This window comes from Sciurus carolinensis, chromosome 1, assembly GCF_902686445.1.
Source record: "Sciurus carolinensis chromosome 1, mSciCar1.2, whole genome shotgun sequence".
Taxonomy (NCBI): Eukaryota; Metazoa; Chordata; class Mammalia; order Rodentia; family Sciuridae; genus Sciurus; species Sciurus carolinensis.
Window position 1 is genome coordinate 34,937,540 of NC_062213.1, and position 24,921 is coordinate 34,962,460.

Genomic DNA, 24,921 nt, shown 5'->3' on the forward strand with positions numbered 1-24,921 from the left:
TGAGCAGTGAGACTTAGAATACCAATGACATTGTCAATACTGAACAGCACCTCCATGGCCATCCAGGGAGAAACAATATAGCACACTTCTTTATAAAACAGAACCACCCAAAACAAACAAACAAACAAACTAGTTTGTAATGTAGAAATTGGTCACTTGCACACGTGGGAGTTAGTCACTATTTCTTTTTACCATCCTGACAGTAAGGAAAATGGAGACTGGTCGTTATCAGACATGAGTTTTGATTGATGTGCTCAAACATTTGGAGGAATAAAAATGACTCCACAGCAGGAGTGGCCATGGCCAAGGAAGCGTGGAAGAATCTAGGGGGGGAAATTATCATTATATAATTCCAATGAGAAAGAAAGGGGAAAGCAGGCACAAACAAATTAATGAATGAAGAAAGAGGAGAAGGAGGAATGGGGAGGAAGACAGGGAAGAGAAGAAAACAAATATATAATATAAATACAACCCAAGCAGAAAGTAATCTCCTACTGATGAGAGATACCACTGATGAACTCGAGGTTTAAGAAATGGTGAAGAGGATAAGAGGAGGGGTCAGGGCCCATAAATGGGCAAACAGCAGGCACATACCATAGAACAGCTGCAGGAGGCTGAAGGCCCGAGTCTAGCTAGCGAGGCTGAGAAAATGCTGATGGTGACAAAAGGGACCCTTTTAGTTCCTCTGAGTCTGAGGAAGGGGCAGATGCCTTCTCAGAGGCGACGTTGGGAAAATTCTAAGGCATTTTCTAGTCCTCTCTTATTTCTCTTGTGTAAAACTAGACTGCAGGGAGCTTCAAGTAAAAATGGTAAAGCACATTAAACTAAAGAGCAAGGGCAGAAGACCATGATAAGAAAAAGAGCTGCCACCAGTAGTGCCCATTTGACATCCAACCCATATACATGCTCTCCTGAAATCCCAACAGTGACTCAGAAAAGTAGGTGTAACTCTAATCAGCACCCTCTTCCTGCCTCCCCTCCCTAACCGCAGCCCTGCTTCTTGTTAGCACTGAGATTGCTCTATGAGGAAAAGAAAAGCATTATTTGAGAAAAGACCCTAGTGTGCTCCCCCATGGATGAGGTGGGGTTAGTGGATGATCAGGTCTTCAGATGACAGGACAATCCAATCGACTGTCAGAAGACTCCGGTTTCCCTCTGGATATGTCCCTTCTCAGATGGGGGACCTTGGTCACATTATTTAAGCTACTTTTACTACAGTTTTCTTATCTGCAAAATAAAGATTAAAAATACCTTATAAGGCAGTCATGTACATGACTTAGATCATGTGTATTAATATTACTTTGTAAGCTAGCATTTGTTACATGACAGGAAGTACTATTCATATCAATTAATTTTTTTCATCAGAGAGAGAGAGAGAGAAGATTTTGATCTTGGCCCTATTTTATTCAACATTTTAAGGATGTGGATACAGATAAAGAAACCCCTTTATCAGATTTGCAGGAGAAACAGGGTTGGCAGTGAAAACTAATACTTTTGTTGAGTATTAAGATGTCACATAATTCCAAGGAATGCCAGGGTTAGGTCAGCTATAATGATTCTGGCAGTTTGGGATATTAGACAAATCCACAAGAAAAAAATTTAGCAAGAATGCGTGCTTCTTCAATTACATTAAATACGTAATTCCACAAAGACAGAATGAGGAAGCAGCTCCCTTGAAAGATGTGAGATGGCTTTGACCACCAGCCCTCTCTGATTGAGTTGTATGAGATGGCTGCAGGAAAAGTTCAGAAAGCTGGGGAGGGTGACACACACCTGGAATCCCAGCAACCCAGAGGCTGAGGCAAGAGGACTGCAGTTTCCAGACCAGTCTCAGCAACTTAGGGAAACCCTGTCTTCAAAAAATATATATAAAGAGCTAGGGATGTAGCTTTGTGGTAAAGTGTCCCTAGTACCAAAATAAATAAGTAAATACTTAAAAGAGAAAAAGAAAGAAAAAGGTAAGAGACTCGAAGGTTGTGTCCATAGCAGCAGAGTCCACCATGCTGTCCTGGGACCAGAGCCCATCTGAAAGCCAATTGCTTAGTTCTGGAGAGGACAAACAAGATGACGAAGTTTCTAGTGAGTGATAGGGATTAGGAGTGCCTGGAAAAGAGAAGAATAAATAGTGGTACCTGTAGTAATAATTATGGTGACCGCCACCACTGCCATGTCTGTACCAACAGAGTGCTTGGATGTCTGGTACTGTGCTAAGTCCCTTAGCACTCCTACTTTATTTAATCCTCTGGATACCTCACGAGTCAGGTGCCATTGTGCTCCACATTTTCCTACTGTACAGATGAGAAAACAGACTTAGGATAAGTGGCTCACTCAAGGGTATAAGTGAGGGAGCTTTTATTTGAACTCAGCATTCTTATCTAGAACCAGTACTTTCAGCCAACATGCTGTTCTGCTGAGCTGGGGATGGTATTAAAATATTTAAAGGACTTTCTTATGGAAGAGGGATCAGCACTTTGCTGTGTATTTTTGGAAGGTAGTGATAGTTCAAGGAAGTATAAAATACTGGAAGGGAGATTTAGGTAAAGTTTTAGGAGAAGAATAACAGATCATGGACTGGGATTTCTCTGCAGGCTTGCCAAGCAGAGGTTGGATGGCCAACCTTCATGGTTCCCTAGGTAGTCTTGATGACCCCTGCAAGATTCCATAATTTCATTAGACTCATGGGCAAGTGCATTAATTAGGACTCATAAACTCAAGCAGCAGGAACCCTGAGTAATTGGGCCAGAACGTATGGGCTGTCTAGGGAGAGCAAGGACACAGCCCATTCTGTCACAATGGATCCAGGACCATGAAACCTGTAGAGCTCTTTCTTCAGTTCTTGCTTCCACCTGGCTTTGTTGACTTTCTTTCCTCTTGTGGCAAATGAACTTTGATCACATATCAGGAAACATAGCCACGGGCAGATCTTGACATGCTTCTTTTTCTATTTAATAGGTTCTGTCACTGGAGATGGACTGCTTCTTTGGTATCAAGGCACAACAAAATAAGACAAAAAAATAAGACAGGTTGACCGGGTTTAGGAATCTACACCCACTATACCACCATTTGGGGGACAGGGGAATGGGATTGGTTAGAGTGGCCAGTCTCATGGGAATGATATGGATGGATCAAAAAAGGAAACAGAAGAAACACCAGGTTTCCCTGCCCGAAGGCCAAATGACCGAATGATAGGAGGCTGGTAATCAAAAGGCACCAAGGCCACCATAATTCAACCTTGTGAAAACTATGAACATAAATCTCAGGACTTGGGAATCTTCCATGTTGATGACAGTGATCTTTCTGAAAATATTTGAAAGGGATATTTACTGTTAAGACTGAATATTTGGCACTTGCAATGTGCTCAGCCCTGAGCTGTGTACTGAGCTAGGTGCCAAGCTGGGTGTACTATGTTCAGAGACTAACAATTTAATGGGATTAAGGACTGAGTTGCATTTGAGCGTTTCAAATACAATTACATAGAGGATTCGGCCTTATCAATGATCTCATTTACAAACAGATCTCGCATCAAGGTAAAATCAAAACCAGCTTCTCAACAAACCTCTGCATGGTTTGGTGATTGCCCAGGATGCAGAACCCTACTCACTCATTGGGAGCTCATTCTTTTTACTCACCCATATTTTTTATGTGCTTACCACTATTTTAGACACCATACAGTAATAGAAGTATTAGAATCATGATTTCATTCCATCAAAATTCTTACCTCCAGTTCTCTCTGCTTGGAATGTTCTTTCTCTCATTCTTGTCTCCTGCTGCTATGCTCCCCTTCTGTTTAACTACTGTACTTTTCTTTCTTTTTAAGGTACTGATCTTCCTGACTGACCAGACTGGGTTACAACACCTTGCTGTGTGCTCCCATAGCATTCTGGGGGCTTCATGTTAGGGGAGTTATGACATTTGTAATGTTTTACCCAGTGTTCTTCTTTGGTAAAACAAAGCCCAGTGAAGGCAGGACCATTTTTACTTTGTTCACCACTGTGCCTGGAATAATAAATAGTACTTCAAAAAAGGCAGGGACTAAAGTAGCACTCATTTGACACATGTGTTTGAGCATCTATGTGTTAATCTCCGTTCTTGGCACTGAGGATTCAAAAGACGAGAAAAAATAGACATGGTCCCTGACCTGAGGGAGCTTACATGTTAGTCAAAGTGTCGGTTAAATGATGGAAGAACAGCTAACTCAAACTTATTTCCCAGGTGAAGAAATGAATGAAAGTTCAAGTGACCTGAGTTCAGCCACATGGAAAATTTGAGTGGTACAAAATTTTTGTTTATATATTTATTTTTAAAATTTCTTCTTTCATACTAGTTTTCAGTAACATTTCAAAAATCAAAGGGGGTGTAGGAACTTGTTTATTCAGTGTGTGAATGCTGACAGGTCACTGAGGGCATCATGAGGTGACTGAGACAAACATGTAGAGCACATGATTTTTATGTGCACACAAAGCTAAAGGTTAAGCCTGAAACAGGAAGACAATTTTGGTGATTTCTTACCCAATTGTGTTATATCCCATACAAGAGCGACCAGCATGTCCTCTGTTGTTGCTTGTGGAGCCTTGGCACCTAGAGTCCCTGGGGTAGGGAATGTGCTGGCATCAGGGTGGCCATGATGTGAGTGTCGTCAGGACCTGTGCTGAGCTGGGAGTTGCAAAACGGACTAACATAAATTATTTTTGAGAAAGCGAAAGGGCATAAGACAGGCAAGGGGAGTTTTATAATAGGAGTTTTCAAACAGCAAAGAAGTAGTTCACTAGAATAGAGGAAATATATTGAATAATGAAAAGTATTATAAGATAGGCGCGGGGGAGTGGAATTGAATCCTTGGAAATAGAGGAAATGATTCTTTTCAAGAATGGAGAGCTGGTTAGGTTTAGATTTGAATTATTAATTAAATGGGAATCCAAACTACCTCTTAAGTTCAAAGTCTGAGAAGAGTCTATGGGAAATTTGCTGGGGTCCTTTTTCCTAGTTTGAGGAACTACCCTCAAAAGATGTGGAGGAGACTCTGTCACCCATTTATTTAGACTCACACAACAGAAGCCAGTCTCTGGACAGGTTGCTTTGTCGAGTTACCACACCCATCTCTCCAGTTGACCATGCACCTGCCCCACAACTCTTCGGCACAAACTCAAAAGCTTAAAGACAATGGCCGCCGCCTCCATCTTTACCCAGGAGACTGCATGGTTCCTTGTGACTCTGCTATCAGTGTCTGGCAGGACTCACTCAGAAATCTTACTCATTTTGCTCATCAAATCTGGAAGTTGCTGAGTCATTTAATCAAAAAGCACCTCAATCCAACAACAATCTTTCTAAAAAATAGCAACTTTTAATGATGTGAGCAGAGATCCTTTGGGATTTTAAAGAAAAGTTATACTCTTCTAAGAGCTATTTGCTAAAACTAGTGACCCATAGGACATGAACAGGAGGGAAAGTAATGTCGTTGTCTTGAATGAGAAACAGGCTCAGGGCTGAGCTGCAGCGGGCTTAGGAGGTGTGGGGAGAAGAGGGGTCAGAGACTGCACTGCATACAACGTCTGTAAAGAAAATGTTTTATTTAAAGTGTTAAATACCATCACCAGAATGAATTTGATTTACATTAGTTGGTGTTTGTTACAGGACTAATCTGCCCCCCTTTTTTTTTTCCCCAACTGGAATTCCCTTTACTTTAAAACATACTATATACAGGGCAGCGATGGTCACTGGCAGAGTGCTATTTACATGACTAAACCACAAGTCGAGGTGCAGACATGTGAAAATTAAAAAAAAAAAAAAATACACCAACCTTTAAATAAATACTGCATAATGACACGTATGTACAAATATTCCATACAGTCATGTCCTTCTTATTAAAATTAGAAATAATTTTATAGGAATATGCACAAAAGATTATGTGACTGCATCTTAGTATCAGGAAAATGGTAAACGTTTATTCTAAGGGATAGTATAGACACTAAAGGTCTATTAAACCAATTGTTGCTGGTACACAGGTGTCTAAATTATTTCAATAAAGTTTTATTCATTCTTTTAACAACTTTACCTGGATCCATCATAATTTCCAAATGTCAAGACACAGTCTCGGTGTATTTCATATTGCACCACATAATGAGAAGGCATTTTTAGTGATACTCATTTTAACTTTTGCACCATATCAAGCATGATAGTTTGTAATGGTCAGCACTGGATTAAAAAAAAAGAAAAGAAAAGAATTTTTGTGCATGGCCTTCATTTCAACAAATGGGATGTATGTGGATTTTAAAAGTTACTGCAAGAAATTAAAACCAATCTATAAGAATGTGCTATCAAAGTGTACATAAGAACCAGAAAGTAGGGTGGTTTATACATTATCCAGTGACTTTTCCTCAAAATAGGGGAACTTAAGAGAAATTTGACCTTGCAGCACCACCCAATGGTTATAACTCTCTGTAAAACCAAAGGCAGGGGTTTTGACTTTAGAGAATTTGCCTGTAGACTTTTGGTGATGGCATCAAAGAACTATTAATAGGCATATTGACTTTCTTTGAGTCACCTAAAAATTGGAGCTTTAAAATTGTTGCAAATTTATGTTTACTATATTTCTTTAGAAATATAATTTGTGAAAAATTGAATTTTACTACAGAAAAATGAATTAATAAACAGCCCTGTGTTTCAGGGCTCCAGATTTTTAGCAGTGTTTCTATTCACATAGTAAATGGAAATTGGCTAAAGAAACTGCTTTAACTAATTAAAAAACAAACAAAACCTAAGACCTTCTACAAATAATACTTTAACCCCTGTATGAATAATGCTGGTGCTAAAAACAAATTTTTTAGACATTACAATGGCCACATGATTTTAGGACTTCCCTGTAAACTGAATTTTGAAGGTGAAAAAAAATTACCATGCACTGTACAATAAATTGCAAAAGTTCAAATATCTTCTTTGTCAAATACATGCTGACTTACTTTAATGTACTCCCAAGTCATGTTGCAAAATCCTTTTCAACATGCTTGAAATAAAGAAAGCTCTTAAATAGATTTTTCCCTTGAGAAATTCATAAATTCAGAAGCATCTATAGCTCTGAATCAAACATGGGTTATAAGAGAGGATCAGATCAAAAAGTTGTAATTTTTTAGAATAAGGTTCACCCTGGCAGGGAGAACAAAAATAAAAGATTAAAAGAGAGAGAAGAGGAAAAGTAAGATAGAGAAGAGAAAGATGTGAAAAATTTGCACATATTGAACTTCATAAGATCTGTATATTTAACATGGAAATAAATTGAATATATTATACTTATTTGTCACACAAAGAGAATTTTACGCATCTTCTAGAAAGAATTTTCATTTGTAATGTCTGCCAAAACACAGACTATGATTAGTTTAAAGAATAAACATGGTGTGTCTTGTATCACCCTGTTGCATTCTCTCCCCTTTTTAAAACCATGCACGTGAAATTTATTTTTAAAAATAATATAAATTGTTGAAAATGGCTGATTTTTATTTTCTTTTTATTTTTTGCAAGTTGCAGCCCCAAGAAAATAATTTAAGTATTCAGCTAATCTGTGTCCATGCAAAAAAAGTTTCTTTAATTTCATTCAGTACAGTGTAGCCACAGAACTTTGTTTTTCAGAGTCCAACACATCTTGGCATGAGTGGATGACATGCTGTTGGAGCTACCGAGTTGGCCACTCCTCCTGCTGGACCCTGTCCAGGGGAGGGCTGACGCTTTGTTCTCGACCACTTCTTTGGTCTCTTGCTTTACACCTGATGCTTCTGAGGACTTTGCTCCTTGACCTGTAACATGGCTCAGAGGCTGTATAGCTCCATTTCTGTGGCATACCAGGGCTTTGGGATCAGATAAATGAAGAAAAAGGAACAATAAAAATATAAAGGTGCCATTGAAAAGGGCTTTTGTTGCATGAAACTGACTGATTCTTTGAGATAAATCCATGGCTTCAGATTGGACCACAACTCGAGTGTGGCTGAACTCCAAACCTCACAGTTCTTCATAGCTCTGCTCTTTCACCTGAGGGCCTTCCTTAGGGCACAATGTGTGCAACTTCCTCTGAGAACACAGGATCGCTCTGTATCCCTAGAAACGGGCTCAGAAGACACAACATTAAGCATGCAGTGTTACCAGGGTTTGCGACCTGTGGATTTTTTTTTCTTTTTTTTTTTTTTTCTTTTGTAACGCTGGTTGCTGTGACAACAGTTTTACAGCTGCTATGAACGAGAGTAAGAAGGTCCGGTTGAACTTTCCAGAGATGATTGGGAAGCTCTTCTGGTCAGAGGGGCCAAGGTTGGATCTACTAGGGAGGAAGGGGGGAAGAGTTTGAACCATCCGATCACCATATTGGATAGTTCCAGTTCATCTAAAAGAATTTGGGCTACTCCCATAAAGGATTTGTGATCCATGCGGCCATAATCTCCCCAGACAATGATCTGTTGGCGAAATATAAAGAAATGTCAGAATAATCAAGTATATAACAAAAAACCTTGTAAAATACATTAAAAAACTAAAATACATTCAGTTGATGTTCTGACATCAAAGATTAAGTGAAACGGTTGTATTTGCTTAACGGGATAGTTGTCTTTAACTACCAGGATCCAAGTTTCATTAAGAAAACTGTGCTGGAGGGTTAAGGTCATAAGCAGTCAGGAAGACTAGCTGATGGTGACTGGGCTTTGCAAGCTTCTGATTGACTTCAAAGGGAACATCAACGTGCATGGCTTTATGGCATGGGCCACTGCTTTGAAATTTTCGAAGAATTTCAGCTGTGTGGAACATAAGTGGAGGTAATAGAAAAGATGCAGGACACAAGGTCTAACTCTGAAATGCTTTCTTATTTAAGGAATCAACGACTTAGTAAATACCTGTAAAACTTTTCCTTGGGGACTCTCTTCAAAAGATAACAGCTGCTGGTAAAGGGGTTCCAGCGTTTTTCTTGCCACTTTTGTTTTCTTCTTGGCTATGCAGACTCCGTTATCTAATAGGTACACCTTTACGTAGGGTGCTGGGAAAGAAAACAGGTGCTGAGTGATGAGCTGTGGCTGTGGCATACCGGCGCACAGGTGACTCTGCAACAGCTGGCAGTGATCAAAAGCCACTGGCTTTGCCACCTTGGGTCAAAATCATTAGATAAACAATGGATAACTGTCTGCCATTCAGAGAGGTTTAGGGGATGCTGACACAGCCTGAGGTTTTTTTTTTTTTTTTTTTTAATCTTTTTCTTCAAATTATTTTGCTATTAACTGGCTACATAGGTTTAAACATGGCATTAAATAAGGTGAAATGCTTCCAGTCTCTATCAATATTCAAGAGTAATGTCTTAGTCTTTAATTTATCAATACTTAAATTAGTTAAATGTGCTTAAAATCATTGTTTTACTCATCTACCTCCACGAATCACTTCACACCCAAAAGCATTTATATTTTGCTGGTGGTGTGGGTACAGAATGGGTGGGGTTTGATATAATATTTCAGATTAGTTAGGAAGAGGCAGCTAATTGTGAATTCTGTGGCTTAAAATTTATATGACAGACATTTCATAAAAATTATGCTAATTTATGTAAAAGTCACAATATTCTTTATGGCAGAGTGTGTTGACAAGCTCTAAGACCTTTACAGACACCATCATCTTAATCATCATTATGAGGTTGTACACAGGGAATATATACCACATTTAAAAATTTCTGCAAGAACTGAGAAGTTAAGAGATTCAAAATTACAAGTCAGTCTGTGGAGATGCTGAGGTTACAAACCAAGTTTCAAAACCCTCAACAATTGTTTTATGTTTCTAATCAAATGACCTCTGCATAATGCATTTGGAGTCACTTCACCATTTCCCATGGTTCCAAACACCTTAAATTATGACATTTCCGTATGAAGTATGTGGCATAAAGTTATAACAGTGCCTCTTTTTAAATATACAACAACAGGAAGTCAGAACCTTAGAATATTCAGCATAAATAGGTATAATGCTACCATGGGGACTGAATCATTTTTATTCTAATTCCAGAATACTAGGGATGCTGAAGGAGAATTTTGAAGCTCCGTGTAAACTAAAGAATAACATGGAACACCAGTTAGCAAAAAAATTGAACTTTGAACATACATGTTGTGACAAAATGAATTATTTTAGGGTGGTGGTTTGCATTTTGCAGTCATTTCTAACACATATGTACTTATTTAACAACTTGTATTATTCCCACCAGATCACCTGACTACACACTCATCCAGGACAGACATACAAACTACTCTAGCCCCAAACTGGTCAGATAATTCTCTCACCTATCAGTACCTTTGATTAACTAAAAACTAAGTTTTTAGCAACAAAAGTAAAATATCTACATTGAAAAAAATGTGAATTATGGACAAAATAGAAAAATCTTTTGCTTTTACCTGGCAGTGTCTTGGAACCTGGTTTGACAACAAGGCCACGGGCCCGAATGATTTCCACCTCCAACTGTCCCTTTTTGTCCATCATTCCTATCTGAATATCACCTAATGGTGTGTGAAGAAGAAACAGACACACCTTACTGTACAAACACAGAAAGAAATGCTTTGCCAAAGACCTTGGCTTAACATCATTTCATCATTTCCTATATATTTTCTTTTAAATTTAAATATGTTTAACATTTTATGTCTTCTTTTAAAAATCATCAGAAATTCTAATAGGAAAAAGATAAAGTTTTTTTGGGCATCAAAATACAAGATACTTTATTCCTGCTGATAATACTGTTAAAAGATTCTATGAAATTTAGAGAATGCAATTTTCAATCTAAGAGAAAAGCATTGGAATCGTGAGACAGAAATTCTTACCCATTGCTGGAGTAGCTAAAGTCTGGCGTCCCACTAGCTGAGCCGGGCCAAGGCCATCGAGGAAATCGCTGAACTGGCTGTCAGAGGCCAAGCGGACACCAGGGAAAATCAGACTGAAGGCAAAATAACAAATGGAATTAACTCCTCAAGCCCAGCTTGCTCTCAGGAAAGCCCTAGCTCCCTCCAGCCTCCTCAACATAGCAGGACACCAGGGAGCATCACTTTGGTGTTTAAGTTTAGTGCATCCCAACACCCTACTGCACCTCCTCTGCTCTTGCTCAGTATTCTCTGGCTGCCCACGTGTGCCACCAGAAACTCTTGTCGTCCATACTACAGGATCCTGTTCCCATGCCTTTCTCTCCTTTGGTCTGGAGGGCTGGGGCTGTGATTTCTGTTACTGATGCTCAGTACATGTCAAGCATGTATTCCACTATAGGTTTACCATATTTAATCCTCTTGACTGAGCTGAGATGGATTCTATTACTTATCTCCTTTTATAGATGAAGAAACTCTTCCGGGTCATTCCCATCCACATGTAAAACAATATGCTGTTATTTTTTTCCATCTTACAAAAAAAAGAAAGAAAAAAAAAAAAAAAGAAAGAAAGAAAAAAAAAATCTTTTCCCTGGCCCCACTTTCCTCTCTTTATTGGAACTCCTTGAAAAAGTTGTCACTATGTGCTGTCTTCACTTTCTTTTCATTTACTTTTGAAACTCTAATCTGTTTTTCATCGCTCCACCAAAACTTCTTGGATCAAAGTCACCTAACCACTGCAGTGGTAGTTCCAGCTGGTAACACTCAGTTCTTCTCTAATTTAACAGATTAGCAGGCTGAACACACTTGATTGCCCTTCCTTGAAACATATTCTCTACTTAGCTTCCTGGAGTCCCCTCTTTCTCACTTGTCACTCTACTTTAATCTCCTTTGCTACTTCTGCCACCAAATACTAGAGCTCAAATCTTTCACCTTTTTTCTATATGAACTTGAATTCTATTGAATTCCCTCAGTGACTTCATCCAGTCTCATGGTTTTAAAAGCTATTTATGCTGCTATTGACTGCACTGACATCTCCAGCGTGGACCTTAGGACATAAACCTGTATCCCAGAAGCTTAGACTATATATCTTCTTGGATGTCTAATAGGTACTTGAAACTGAACTTGCCAGAAACTAACTCCCCCAAACCTCTTCAAGCAAACAGAAAAACCAAACTCTAGACTCTCAGAGGATTCCCATCTTAGTAAATGGCAGCTTCATTCTTCCAATTGCTCAGTTGTGCATGCATCTTTCTTTCTTGTTCTCTGTATGGGGCTGAGTTGTCAATGAGATCACAGATTGGGTCATTAGAGAGATAAGGTAAAGTGAGATAATAAAATAAGGCCCTAATCCAATATGACTGTGTCCTTATAAGAAAAGGAAGAGACACCAGGGTATGACAGAAAAGGCCATGAGAAGATACAGGGTGGCCAGTTGAAAGCCAATTAGAAAGACCTCAGGAGAAACCAACCCGTGGACACCTTGATCTTGATCTTGTTATGGCAGCTCTAGCAAACTAATATTCTCTATTTCGCTACCCATATGGATACACCAGTAAATCTTATTTGTTCAGTGTCAAAATAAATCTAGAATCTGAACTCAATAATACTACTCCTCTAGTCCAAGCCACTATTATCTATCTTGTGTTTTTCTGCAGGAGACTTCTGAATGGTCTTGCTGTTGCTGCATCTGCTTTCCCTTCATCATAGTATCAGACTAATCTAAAACTGAGTCAGACCATGTCCCCTGCTCAAAATGCTCCAGTGGTTTCTCACTTGAGTCAGGGTAAAAGCAAAGTCCTCATACTATACAAAGATGACCGAAGCTGTCCAAACCCCATTCCACCACCAACCTAATTCCTCATCTGTTACACTCTGGTCCCCATTCACAGTGCTTCTCTCCCCTCTGCTGATGCCAAGCAAGCTCCTTCCCAGGGCCCCAGCATTGTTGCAGCCTAGAAGAGTCCCACCTCAAGTGTCCACCTACTCACTAATTTCCTTCTTAATGAGTCCTTTTCCTCTTCTACCCTGCTAAAGTCCTACCCTGACCCTCTCTCATTTCTCTTTCTAGCTTTATTTTTCTCCTTAACACTTATGTTACCTAATCTACTATGCATTTCATTATTTTTCTTTTATGTAAATTTTAACAATTTTCCTTAATATCTATCTTCTCTATTAGACAGACTGTGAATTTGATGAAGGTAGGGGCTTTTGTCTGTTTTGTCTGTCTGTAAAACCATGCCAATAATATTTTAAGCAACCAAAATATGCTTGTTAAGTTCAAATGATAAAACTTAAGCTTAGAAAAATTAAATAACTTGCTCAAGGTTTTGTAGTGCCAAAACACCAAATAAGAACCCCAGCCTCCATGATTCCAAAGCCCCAGGTCTTAACCACTGATACTGACTCTCACTTATGTCTTATGTCCCACTTGGCAGCACAGTGTCTAGAATAGAAGGCAAGATGTGTTGAATGATTTTCAGGTATTCATTCCATTTCTCCAATAAGACTATAAACATTGGGAGCAGGGAACACAGCTCATATATTTTATGTCCCTTACAGTTTCTAATATAGGGTTTACAACTATTAGTGCTAAGTAAGCATTTATTTTCCCCTTGATTCTCCATGTTTTAGATTTTCTTGATGGACATCAAATCTATTTCTTTTTCCTCAACTCAATTCCCAAAATATTCAGTTAATATAAATGTTTTAGTCTTAGTCTATTCATATAAGTATCTCATATAACCCTATTAATACATTTATGTAAGTCATACATCTCTCTTGTATTTATGTAATCATGTCAAACAAATTATCCTTAGGGGACATCATTAAGACTATGCCAGCAGCTCCTATGGCCTCACATCTGTGAACATGGAACATCTAATGCATCTGTGGTAATGGTCCAGTGGGTCAGTAAACTCCAGTTTCCTCTATTAATGTCCTTTACAGTCACATTCAAATATCTGTAGCTGTTAATTTACTGTTAATTTGTTGGTGACAAGGCTATATAATCTTTATAAATGATTTAAAAATATTTCAGAGACAGCAAATTCAAAGGGAATTTCCTAAAAAAAGGCTCATCAACTTTTCTGGTACCATTTCTTTTTGGCTATGATATTTCACATAACTTAATTTCATATAAATTAATTTCATATAACTAAGTTATATAAAATATAGTAATGATTGCATCAAACTAAGTATGCATCAGAGTGCATATGTTTTAGTACTAACTCAGAGCTATAATTTTTTTTAATTAGTATAGTCCACAGAGCATAGCATGAATGCTTATTATTTTTGTGCTTTTATATATTATATCAAGCCAGGGCAAAATGTTTTATTCGCATGCAGTGTGAGAGTCACATTTTAGCATCTTATCATTAAAACAAAGCACTTTATCCCTAAACCTATTTCCTTTGGTATAAAAAGCCAGATATGTCACATTGCTCAGTGGCAGGTAAGCAAAATTCTCTTCACAAAAAAATCATCCAGTGAAAATAAAAATGGAGCTGCTGAGTGTGAGTTTGCATTAGTGAAAGCAGAGGGTAAGAGAGAGAAGACAGTCTCTCTGGGCAGCACAGAGGAGACACACAGCTCAGCTGGCCTCACTCACTTTCCTTCTGAGCTATAGCTGTTCATGCTGCCGTCTGTAGATTCCCGGCTTGCCTGTCGGGTCATCCAGTTCCTCATCTCCACTGCCAGACCTGTTTCTGTACTCCTCTGGACAGTGCTCCGTAGCTTTTTACCTCCTGCTTCTGCAAAAACAGAAATCAAATGGTATCACTGTCTGGCAATGAAAATCCTCACTGTCTGGCAAGAGTAAGTATTGGCCAACCGTGTGTTCAGGAAGTGTTCCTACTGAGGAGACAGAGAAAAGGTATTTAGAACAATTTTAAACAATATATTATTGTGTGAGATCAAAATCTTTAAGCAGCATAAATACCATTGTTTTATTTCCATTTAAAACAGTGTTCAAATTTAACATAAAGATTCAACCTACAGATAGAATAAGCTCTGTTTTCATTGTAATATTTGAAGGCCAGGTTGATTTATGCCTACATTCCTCCCCACTTCCTCTCTGACATGGTAAAGAATTGAGCCTTCATATTACTTACAAAGAACTGATGGTGAGAAATTCTAGCCTTAACTTTCACAGGAAAATCTGGTTTTCTAGGGTGATAGATACCAGAAGTAAAAGAAAGCTAACAAAGGAGAGAACCCTGTTTGACAGCAGTTTCAGACCTGTTGGTAACTTTCATGAAGACTCTCCAAGGGAAATGTAAAAACTCAGCAATATCATGTGAAAAGAGCTTTGAAATTTTTGGTCATGTTCTTAAGGATTTTTGGTGATGAAGCTGACATTCGGAAGCCAATCAGAAGACCAGTCAGGAGACTGAGTCAAGTACCACAGATGTGAGAGTCTGGAGAGATCAGGGAGGGAAAAGGAGTGGGGTTTGAACCTATGCTTGAAAAGTGGACGGATCAGAACTCCAAGCAAAGAGAGAAGAGAGTGTTTGGGGGAGGAGAACAGCACAGGCAAAGGGGCAAAGACAGGGAAGATCCCGTGTACCCGAGGAGGAATGAGGAGTGAGGTAGACAAGAAATTGAGTAAAACATTTCAAAGGGCCTTGAATGTTGGAATATGCAGTTGAGAAACTACCAGAGCAAGATGGTGGCAGTCTAAACTATTTGTATCCATTTCTTTCTTGTCCGGCCTAAATATTTCTTCACATTGACTGTGCATGTTATTAGTTTTTTGGGGTACAACCACATGGCAAGCTCTTTTAGTGGCTGGTGTTAATAAGTTATTTTAGATCTATAAATGCTATTAGTGCATTTATTGAAATATTTTTCACCAAGTTTCTTACATTTGCTCATCACTTTGAAACACTGCTTTAAATTTCATCCATTCTTCACTTCCAACTTTAATGTATATCAAAATACTTTAAAGGGTATCTACACAAAATATAAATTATGTTTATCTACAACTCAGTTGCATAACGCAATGATAATTTAGATAATTGATATAAACATGTTGTACTGATATGAACTGTAAGAAGACATAAATCATCCCTCCCTTGACTAGGGAAGGCTCTTATTTACACAAAAGTGTTGTTATAAATGTAAAAGGAATGACAAATTTAAAAATTACCATTTTGTTACCTTAAGTAAGGCTCAACAATGGAGACTAATGCCATTTGATTAAAGATTGGGAAAAAGATATATATATATATATATATATATATATATATATATATACACACATATATATGTATATATATGTGTGTGTGTGTGTGTGTGTGTGTATATATATGTATGTCAAAGAATTATTCCACAAATGAGTTCTGATTGTTAAAGCAAAGGAATAAAAGGTATATTAATAAGTCAACAAAATTAGGAGTGCTAGTGGGTATATCAATATGTACTTCCTGATGCAAAATACACAGTATCACTTGTCAAGTTGTTGTAGACAAAAATATACAAACTGTTTCCAGTCAAGTCTGTGGGACCAACTTTCAGTTTTCAAAATATAGAGTAACAAGATAATTGACATGCATACAACATCAGACAAAACCAGAACACAGGATACAGTTCAAGGGAATTGGCTTACTTGCTTAAAAAGTTAGCATCATGAAAAATCCAAATTCGATGAGGGAATTTTTCTAGTTAAAAGGATTGTAAATACCAAATGCTGAGTGTATTTTGATTTTTTATTTGGAAAAATAAAACAAATGAGAAACCCAACAAATAAAACAGTATAAAAGTCATTTTAAGACAAGTAGGAAAAATGTGACTATGGATTGGATGTTAGATGGGAATTAGGAAATTCTTACTTTTTTTGATGGAGAATAGCATATATTGTAAAGAATTTCCTTATTATTAGAAGATACATGCTAAATCATTTAAACCTGAAATCTTATTGTCTTCAATTTACTTTCGAATGTTGTAGCAAGCAATAAATAAATAAATAATACATATACATAAAACAAAGATGGAAACTATTTTTAAAAGGATGAGGCTGCAGATGATCATAGTACTCATGAATTTAATATTTATAGTTTTATTTCAGAGTGATTCTCAAATGACTACATCAGAAAGTAATAAAATTTTGCACAGGTGTGAACTGTAATCATGGAGCTGCTAGGCTGCTGTGAGGAAGCCAGACCAAGGGTGGAACATCCGCTTTTCTATGTAGCTTTAATGTTCACAGGAAGTGAAGGATGTACTTGTGAAAACTGCCATGGAGTGAGATACTTCAGTGAAGTATGAATGTGTGGAAGGAGGATACCAATAGGAAACATATGATAGAAAGGAAATGAGATTCCTGCAGATCTCTGCAATGCCAAAGATTTATTCTATTTTATTTAATATCTCCCTCCATCAAGCAAAAATGACTAAAATCAGCTGTTATTGAGTGACAAGAACCAGCCACTACTTGTCAAAGAATAAATACAATGAGCATGTAATTCTTTTGTTTTTAGGCTGCTTTATTCATATATCCTCTTCATAACAACTCTAAAAGTGCTCATTCTTACAGATGCAATATCTAAGGGCTCAGGAGATTAGACAGTTTCCTGAAGAAACACGGTAAGGGACAGAACCAGAATTTGTGCCCAGTGGCAAGACTTCAAATTCTCTGCTATTTGTTAATTTATTGTTGGACTATAACTACACAGGTTTGTGCAGCTGTCCATGGCAATACTATGCCAAGTCTGTAACAGCATGCAGCTTTAGAAGCAGCCTGGTGGGGTGGGAAAGCAGAGCACAGTGCAGAAGTCATCAGGCCTTGGGGTCAAACTGCTTCTCTACTATTTACAAGATGGATGACACTGAACAAGTTACCCTCTCAGAGACTTAGTTTTTTCCAACTGTAAAATGACAGTGATAATAATGCATACCTCATAGAATTTTGTGGGAATTAAGGAAAATAAACATTTAGGGTTCTTAGCAGAGCACCTGATACTAGAAAGACTTCAACTAATGGCACTATTACTATTATTACCAGATAGGGAATCAGAATACATGTATTCCAGGCCAGTCTCAGCCACTAACTAGCTGGCTCATTGGACTTCTTAGAGTCACATTCCCTCTCTGAGTCTCTGGTTTGAAGTTTATGAAAAAGGCAGATGGAGGAGGGCAGGTGATTTCTGACAGTTTGGCTCTGATGTCTATGAGTTTGTGTCATTGTGTATGACCAAGACCACAATACATCAAAGACATATGTTGCTCACTGTTATCCAACAGAATCAAAGAATTCTTATTAATATACTATTTTTAGTAGCTATTAATATACTGTTTATAGTATCCCTTTAAAGTTTCTCTTTTGAAGGGTTCCATTATCTGAAACATAGACTTATTTAAAGAGTAAATTTTTCAGCACCACAAAAATCTTTGTGTTACATTCACAATGAAAGTAATTCAAGCTAAATATAATGCATTATAGAGATTCAAAATGTCTAATGATTTGTCACATTGTAAAACCTAAAAATTGAATCTATATAATAGTGAAGGGCTATGCAAAGTAAGTGAGGTAGGCAGAAATCTAAGATGCCTCTCATGTTACTTATGTGATAAAAAGGACTCTGCAGATGTAATTGAGATAATATGTTGACTTAATGACATTGAGATTATCTGAGGGGCCCAAGCATAACCACCTGAACCCTTTAAAAGCAGAGTGCTTTCTCTGATTGCAGAGAGAAAGTCAGAGAGATTTGAAATAAAAGGATTCAATACAACTTTGCTGACTTGAAGATGGAGGGGGCCATGTGGAAAAGACCTGAGAGCAGCCACCAGCTGCTGAGAGTGATACCTGGCTGGCAGGAGCAAGAACATGGGGACCTGAGGGCTGCAACTACAAGGAACCAGGTTCTACCAACACCTGAATGACCCTGACAGTGGATTCATTTGCGCCCCACCACTGCCTCCAGACAACATCTTGATTTGAATTATTTGATAATCCAAGGAGAAAACCCAGTCACTGTGCTAGGCTTATGATCTCTAGAACTGTGAACTAATAAATGGGTATTGTTTTCAGGTGCTAAATTTGTGATGATTGTTATACTGCAAAAGAAAATCTGGAGTCCTTTACATATATGTGTGTTTGTCTGTGTATATAAAATATTCTATTATTTCCACAGGAGTGAAACAACCAAAACTGTAAGAACTTAGCCATGAATAAATAACTCTGTGTGTGTGTGTGTGTATGTGTGTGTGTGTACTGAAATTAAAAAAAAAAAAAAAACACACAGCAAATCCTAGAACTAAAGCCCAGATGGGGTTGCTGTTGAGCCCTTAAACCACTCACTCTGGTACTAAGTTTTTAAATCCAAAGTGCATTTGGAGAAGATGCCTGTAGGTAAAATCAAGTTCTTGAACTGCAAAATATTCCAGGCAGAAAGCAGAACACAGGGGGTGTCCTTGCTATTTTGTTCTGCTTAGTCTGATGACTCATTTACCTGGCACCCTCTGTATTCAAAGAAAGTCACTTAATTAAATAAAAGGCCAAAAGGTAAAGTTTCTCCTAACAATATCTGAAAAGCAGAAAACTCTTCAGAAGGTCCTCCTCACTACTGACTTGGAAAGTGTCTGAAGCCTGCCCAAGCCCAGGCTTATGCTGCAATGCCTATCTCAACATCATGGTGGCCTCCTTTCAAATCTTGGATCCAGCAGGTGCCGTGGCACATGCCTGTAATCCCAGTGACTCAGGAAACTGAGGAAAGAGGATCTCAGGTTCAAGAAAAGCCTCAGTAATTTAGCAAGGCCACAACCAACTTAGTGAGACCCTGTCTGAAAATAAAAAATAAAAAGGGCTAGGGATATAGCTCGAGGGTAAAAGGCCCCTCAGTTCAGTCACTCAATCAAGCAATCAATCGAATCTCAGATCCACAGAATCCATTCCTGCTTGCTCTCATCTGGAAAGTCTCATCTATCAGACAGATTCTTTTGGATTCACAATTCTCTCAACATCAAATTGGGAAATGATTTATGGGAACAGGTTGAAGGTTGTTTGACAGATTCTGAAGACTGCCTGTAATTATTAGTTTAGACTACAATGTATATGCTTTAAGTTAAGAAGGTATTATCTTTGCACTTTATTCAAAATTGCTATTTTTCAGAGTATGTATAATTTAGCAAAATCATTTGTATTACACTTAAAGAATGTTTAAAATGTTTTAAAATGATAATTTTTAAAATCATTGACTCACATATTTTCGGAAGTAATCTAGGGGATCCAGTATATCCACAGTTTATGTACTCCTTTATTGCAGCAGTGAGAAAACTAAGCTAGTTCCTCAATAGCTAGTTCCTTTTTAGTAAAAGACTCTTCATCTTTAAAATCAATTCCAAATTGTACTTTAACTGTTTTATAAGAACTGCCTTTAGCACTCTTAACCAGTCTCCATGTGGCCACTGTGAGCATAACATCTCATCAACAGATTTTATATCAAGACATGAAATTTATTTACCTATGTGGTCCTGTGAGATCTCACTACAGGGGCTCCTGTCATGGTAGATTACTATAACTGGATAAAATCTTGTGCAGTTATATTTATGTTTATAAGGGCTTCCTACTATAATAACTATAATTCAATCCTCTGAAAGTCTGAACAAATGAAGACAAATAACTGGCAATTTCTTTTGGACCAATCTAAGGCCTATATTAACAATTAAAGTAGAAATTAATAGAACTTAACAGATTTCTCTAAAAATTGTTTAACATAAATGCACTCATTCCAATAGCTTTGTGACAACTATTACGAAAGTTATATAGCTAAATATCTACAGTAACAGTGAGCTCCAAGAAGAGGCCACAATCACGATGAACATTAGGACTACTAAAATATATTAATTTGTCTACCCATCTCTGAAGTTGAGTGTGGTCATGAAACTTGCCTGACCAATGAAATGTGAGCAAAACTAGCTCCTGCAACTTCAGGTCAGAGGATTTAACAGCTCATGTCTGGCTTACCATGTCCCTTTTTCCCCCTGTGGAAGTAGATAATAGGTGCTTTCATCAGCCCGAGTCCCTGAGTACAGCCACACATGACTCAATGGACATGAAGCAAGAGCAAGAGATTTGTTTTTTAGTCATTATTACAACCTAACAACACATTCTGACAGTACAATTATGATAGTCACAATGCAGTATTCCATTCTTTTATAAACAAGAGGTTTTAAAGTTGAAAAAAATTCAATTACTAAATTCATAACAAGCAAGGAAAGAGTTATTTTTTCTTCCTGGAGTTAGAACTATGCAGACATTCTGGATATAAAATCCACCTATCTCTCTACTCCTCATAAAAGCATTATGTGGTGGTTAGTACTATCACTTTCCATATAAGGAAACTACCCCAGCCACACAGCTAGCAAATGATATAGATGTGATCTGAACCTAAATCTCAGCAATGCCAAAGCCTATGATTCTTTCTCAAAGCATGCTGGCATTCTGTCTTCACTTAGTATTTTGCATGATAACTTTTAATTCCACAGTAATTAGTGACTTGAAACCTCATCTTGTGTTGTTCTCGCATGTCCAAATAAACTTAAATTATCTTATGGATAATGTTGAAAACCAGATCATTCATGCTCTTTATTGTGGAAAATGGGAAAAAGTTTCACTTCTGATTTCATGAACACAGTGGCAACATATATTTACAATAAAAATGGAAACTAATGTGCTTGAAGTAGTTACTCTCTATAACACACGTATGCATTTCAATCTTTTGGCATGTCACTTTAGACCTACCCATACCTAAAAGAGATTTCATCCAATGATAGTCCTGAACACATTATGAAAAACTGTGGATTTGCCAGCATGTGGAGTTGAAAAGGAACCTGATCTCTTTGTGCCTTATACTCATCTGCACACCTACAAAGTTTTGAAAAGAAACAAAACCAAGTTCATGACCCTTTTGTAGTAAGATGATTCTTCATTTTTTTCATTCCATATAAATAAGTTTATTTTGGCATTCTTAACACATTTAAATATAATAAATTATAGCTTTATTGTTATTCTTTTTGTATTTGTCATTTTTATGGTAGTTTCTGCTAATGACTGATGTTGCTATTATGGCACTAAGGGGGATCAAGTGAAAGTTCATTAGAAAAGATTCAGGTTCTAATCCCAAGTTCAACTATTATAGAATTGTACATTCCCCTTTTTGGATTTTTTTTTTTTTAACTCTAAGCTCTCTCCTTGGTCACATATCAGCCCACTGATTAACTGTACCTGTTTCTCTCTCAAGAGTGAAGTATCACCAATACCTTCATAACTCTCAAGTTAGATATTTTTAGGAAGTATTTTATAGTGGAATGAGCATGCCATTTTGCAGTTAGATGACAGCAGTCCAAGTTCCTATTTGACTATCTGCAAACATTGGGCAGGGAACCTATCTTTCTGAGGCTCAGAGTTTGTACGTGTAAGTTTGGGACCACACTTAGCCTATGACTTCAGAGTATATGCCATGGAGTGGTATTTAACAAATAGTGATGAGTAAGGACCAGATACTACAGTCCATGTGAAAGAGTTCCAAAAAACTATAAAATGCTATAATGTAAGAGTTCCAAAAGCTATAAAATGCTATACTATAAAATGACTGGGATGATCTGTGAAATTATCTTAACCTGGCAAGAAGAACACTATGCATAAATTACTAGCTCACCTTATATAATTATGTGCGAACTTAAGATAACAGCTGAGTTTCCAGGAAGCAAGAAGCAGGCTATGACAGATATTAAACTTTCTCTTCAGAGCAACTCTTCATGGTCATAGAGAATTTAGGAGAAAGAAACACCTCCCAGGAAACTGAACCAGATATGTCAGATGAGTAAACTAACAATTGTCCTCTACTGTCAATTTCTGCCATTCCTATCAGGTAGTATTTGATAATACCTATGAATGACTATTTTGTGTTTTCTATTCTTTTCTTTGTAAATGGGAATTTTATTTGATGCAGATAACTTGTCTTATCAAGTTATAGGTCACCATAGCATGGAAAATCACATCAGGATATGGGAAAAAGAACTACATATCACTCAAAGATCCTAGACTTCAATTTGCATGCAGTTAATGGATAAAAATTTAAGGTTGCCTTTGAGGAGGGAGACTGTTCTATATTAAAAAATAAGAGTATGAACATATATTTGACTGATAAAACTGCAGAAAAAGTTAAAAGATGAGAAAATCATTTCCTTTTATTTTCTTTTGTGAGTTAGGGGATGAAACCCAGGTCCTTGTGGGTAGGTAAGCACTCTATCACTGAGCTACACCTGCAAGCCAAAAGCCATGTTCTCTTCCTTAGATGTCTTCTGTAGATTTTTCCCTGCTTCCCACTTCTTCATACTCATTGAACAAAGAGGAAAATAATCAAGTAGCATACTATTATTTTAAAAGAAAACTAAAAATAGCACATCATGATGGGCTTAAGAGTAATTTTTGTGCCACTGGTAATTATTTTGTATTACAAAGTGGATGTCTGTTAATGTTTTTGGCTTATTGGCATTTGAAACCCCTTCCTAAGTAAGAATAAAAATCCCATCCTTCAGTGGTACCACTTAAAAATGTCAGGTACTGGGAAAGGGGAAGCAATGCAGAATTCTTAAAAAGATAATGTTATGTGCATATATAATTGTACCACAGGGAATTTCACCTTTATACATAAGTAAAAAGAATCAATCAAATGTATATTAATGGATGACTGAAAGGAAATCTAGTAGACTAGAGGCAGGAGAATGGGGGAAGGGGAGGGAGGACTGGAGGGAAAAGAGGGAAAGAAACCAAATTCCATTCATGTATGAGTTTGTCAGGATGAACCCAACTACTATATATAACTATAAAGCTCTAATAAAATAAAAAGTCAGGCGTTGCTTTCCTATCCTGCTTTGTTATTAGGGCATGAGCATGTGGCTGTGAAACTGCTGTCCCAAATTGAATCTGAAGCTATTGAGTCTGAGAAGCAGACACCACAGGCTTCCATTATCATAAGGCTGGCAGCCATGACGTATGGCTTCTAGGAGTGGGTCCTGTAGCAGGATGCAGTGATTCACCATGTACAAGTTTGTGATGTCTATGCCAAGTGGCAGTGATATTTGGGCAATGTGTGCAGGACCAGCTTTGTAGTGTGCTTTTGTGCTGCATTCCTATCCTCTAGTACAGGTTTTCCAGCCTTCCTAGGAATTCAATGACCTATTCAGTGTCCAAAAGCAAAAACCTTTCTGCCTAAGTTGCCAGAATTGATTTATATTGATGTCACTAGGCACTGCGAATACTTCATACACATTTTAAACTTATAATGGAAAAATGTGTTGTTCCTAGTCATTTGGAGCCAAAGATACCCAACTTCTAGGTGGAGCACAAAGAACGCATGACATTCCAGCACTCTTGAACCTGAAAGAATGGAAACAGTAGTTTAATCAGCATAGTCCTTTTTGGTTCTAATAGCCTCTATCCATTCCATGATATGAAAAGAAAAACCAGTCAGGTACTCGTTATAGGATCACACATGATCTTATAATTCCCAATGGTATTTTAAATTTAGTATGCAAGATTAGATAGCAAACAAATTATGACAATCTGAGGCAATATGTGCTAAGTGCTAAATCAGTGGTATTACTCAACAAGGGCTGTGCTGTACAAAAGAACTTTCTGTGAATGACAGAAATGTTCCATAATGCTGCACTGCCTGATCAGACGATCACTAGACATGTGGAGTTATTGGGCATTTGAAATGCAGCTAATGTGACTGAGGAACTAAAATTTTAATTTAAATTATTTAAATTTAAAGAGTCACATGTGGCTAGTGCCTCATGTATTAGATAGCATAGAGCTAGAGGTACAGGAAAAGGCACAAAATATTTTGAAATGAGACCATAGGGGAATAGTAAATATAGTAACACTTGTTCACAACATCCCTCCAAGAAAGGTATCAGTGTGTACATTTCACACAAAAATGAGGAAACTAAAGCTGAAAGAAATTAAGTATCTTGCTTAGTTCACAGAACCAGGAATAGGTCAAGACAATATTTCAATTCCAGGTCCATGCAGATTTTTCTCTGCCTACAGTTCTTACAGGTTCTAAAG

General features: G+C 37.5%; 1 protein-coding gene across 50 annotated transcripts in view; it reads right to left on the reverse strand.

Annotated features, from left to right (window-relative positions):
• Nucleotides 1–5,625: 5,625 nt before the first annotated feature.
• Rims2 (regulating synaptic membrane exocytosis 2) overlaps nt 5,626–24,921 on the reverse strand; it is a 601,671-nt gene continuing 582,375 nt past the window's right edge. For all 50 annotated transcript variants that reach the window (XM_047527145.1, XM_047527153.1, XM_047527031.1 and 47 more), the window contains 5 exons: nt 14,455–14,596; nt 10,812–10,924; nt 10,392–10,493; nt 8,865–9,004; nt 5,626–8,432 (listed from right to left, as the gene is read on the reverse strand). In XM_047527145.1, the coding sequence (XP_047383101.1) occupies nt 8,214–8,432; nt 8,865–9,004; nt 10,392–10,493; nt 10,812–10,924; nt 14,455–14,596 (716 nt within the window). In that variant the 3' untranslated portion in view covers nt 5,626–8,213. The remainder of the gene's footprint in view (nt 8,433–8,864; nt 9,005–10,391; nt 10,494–10,811; nt 10,925–14,454; nt 14,597–24,921) is intronic.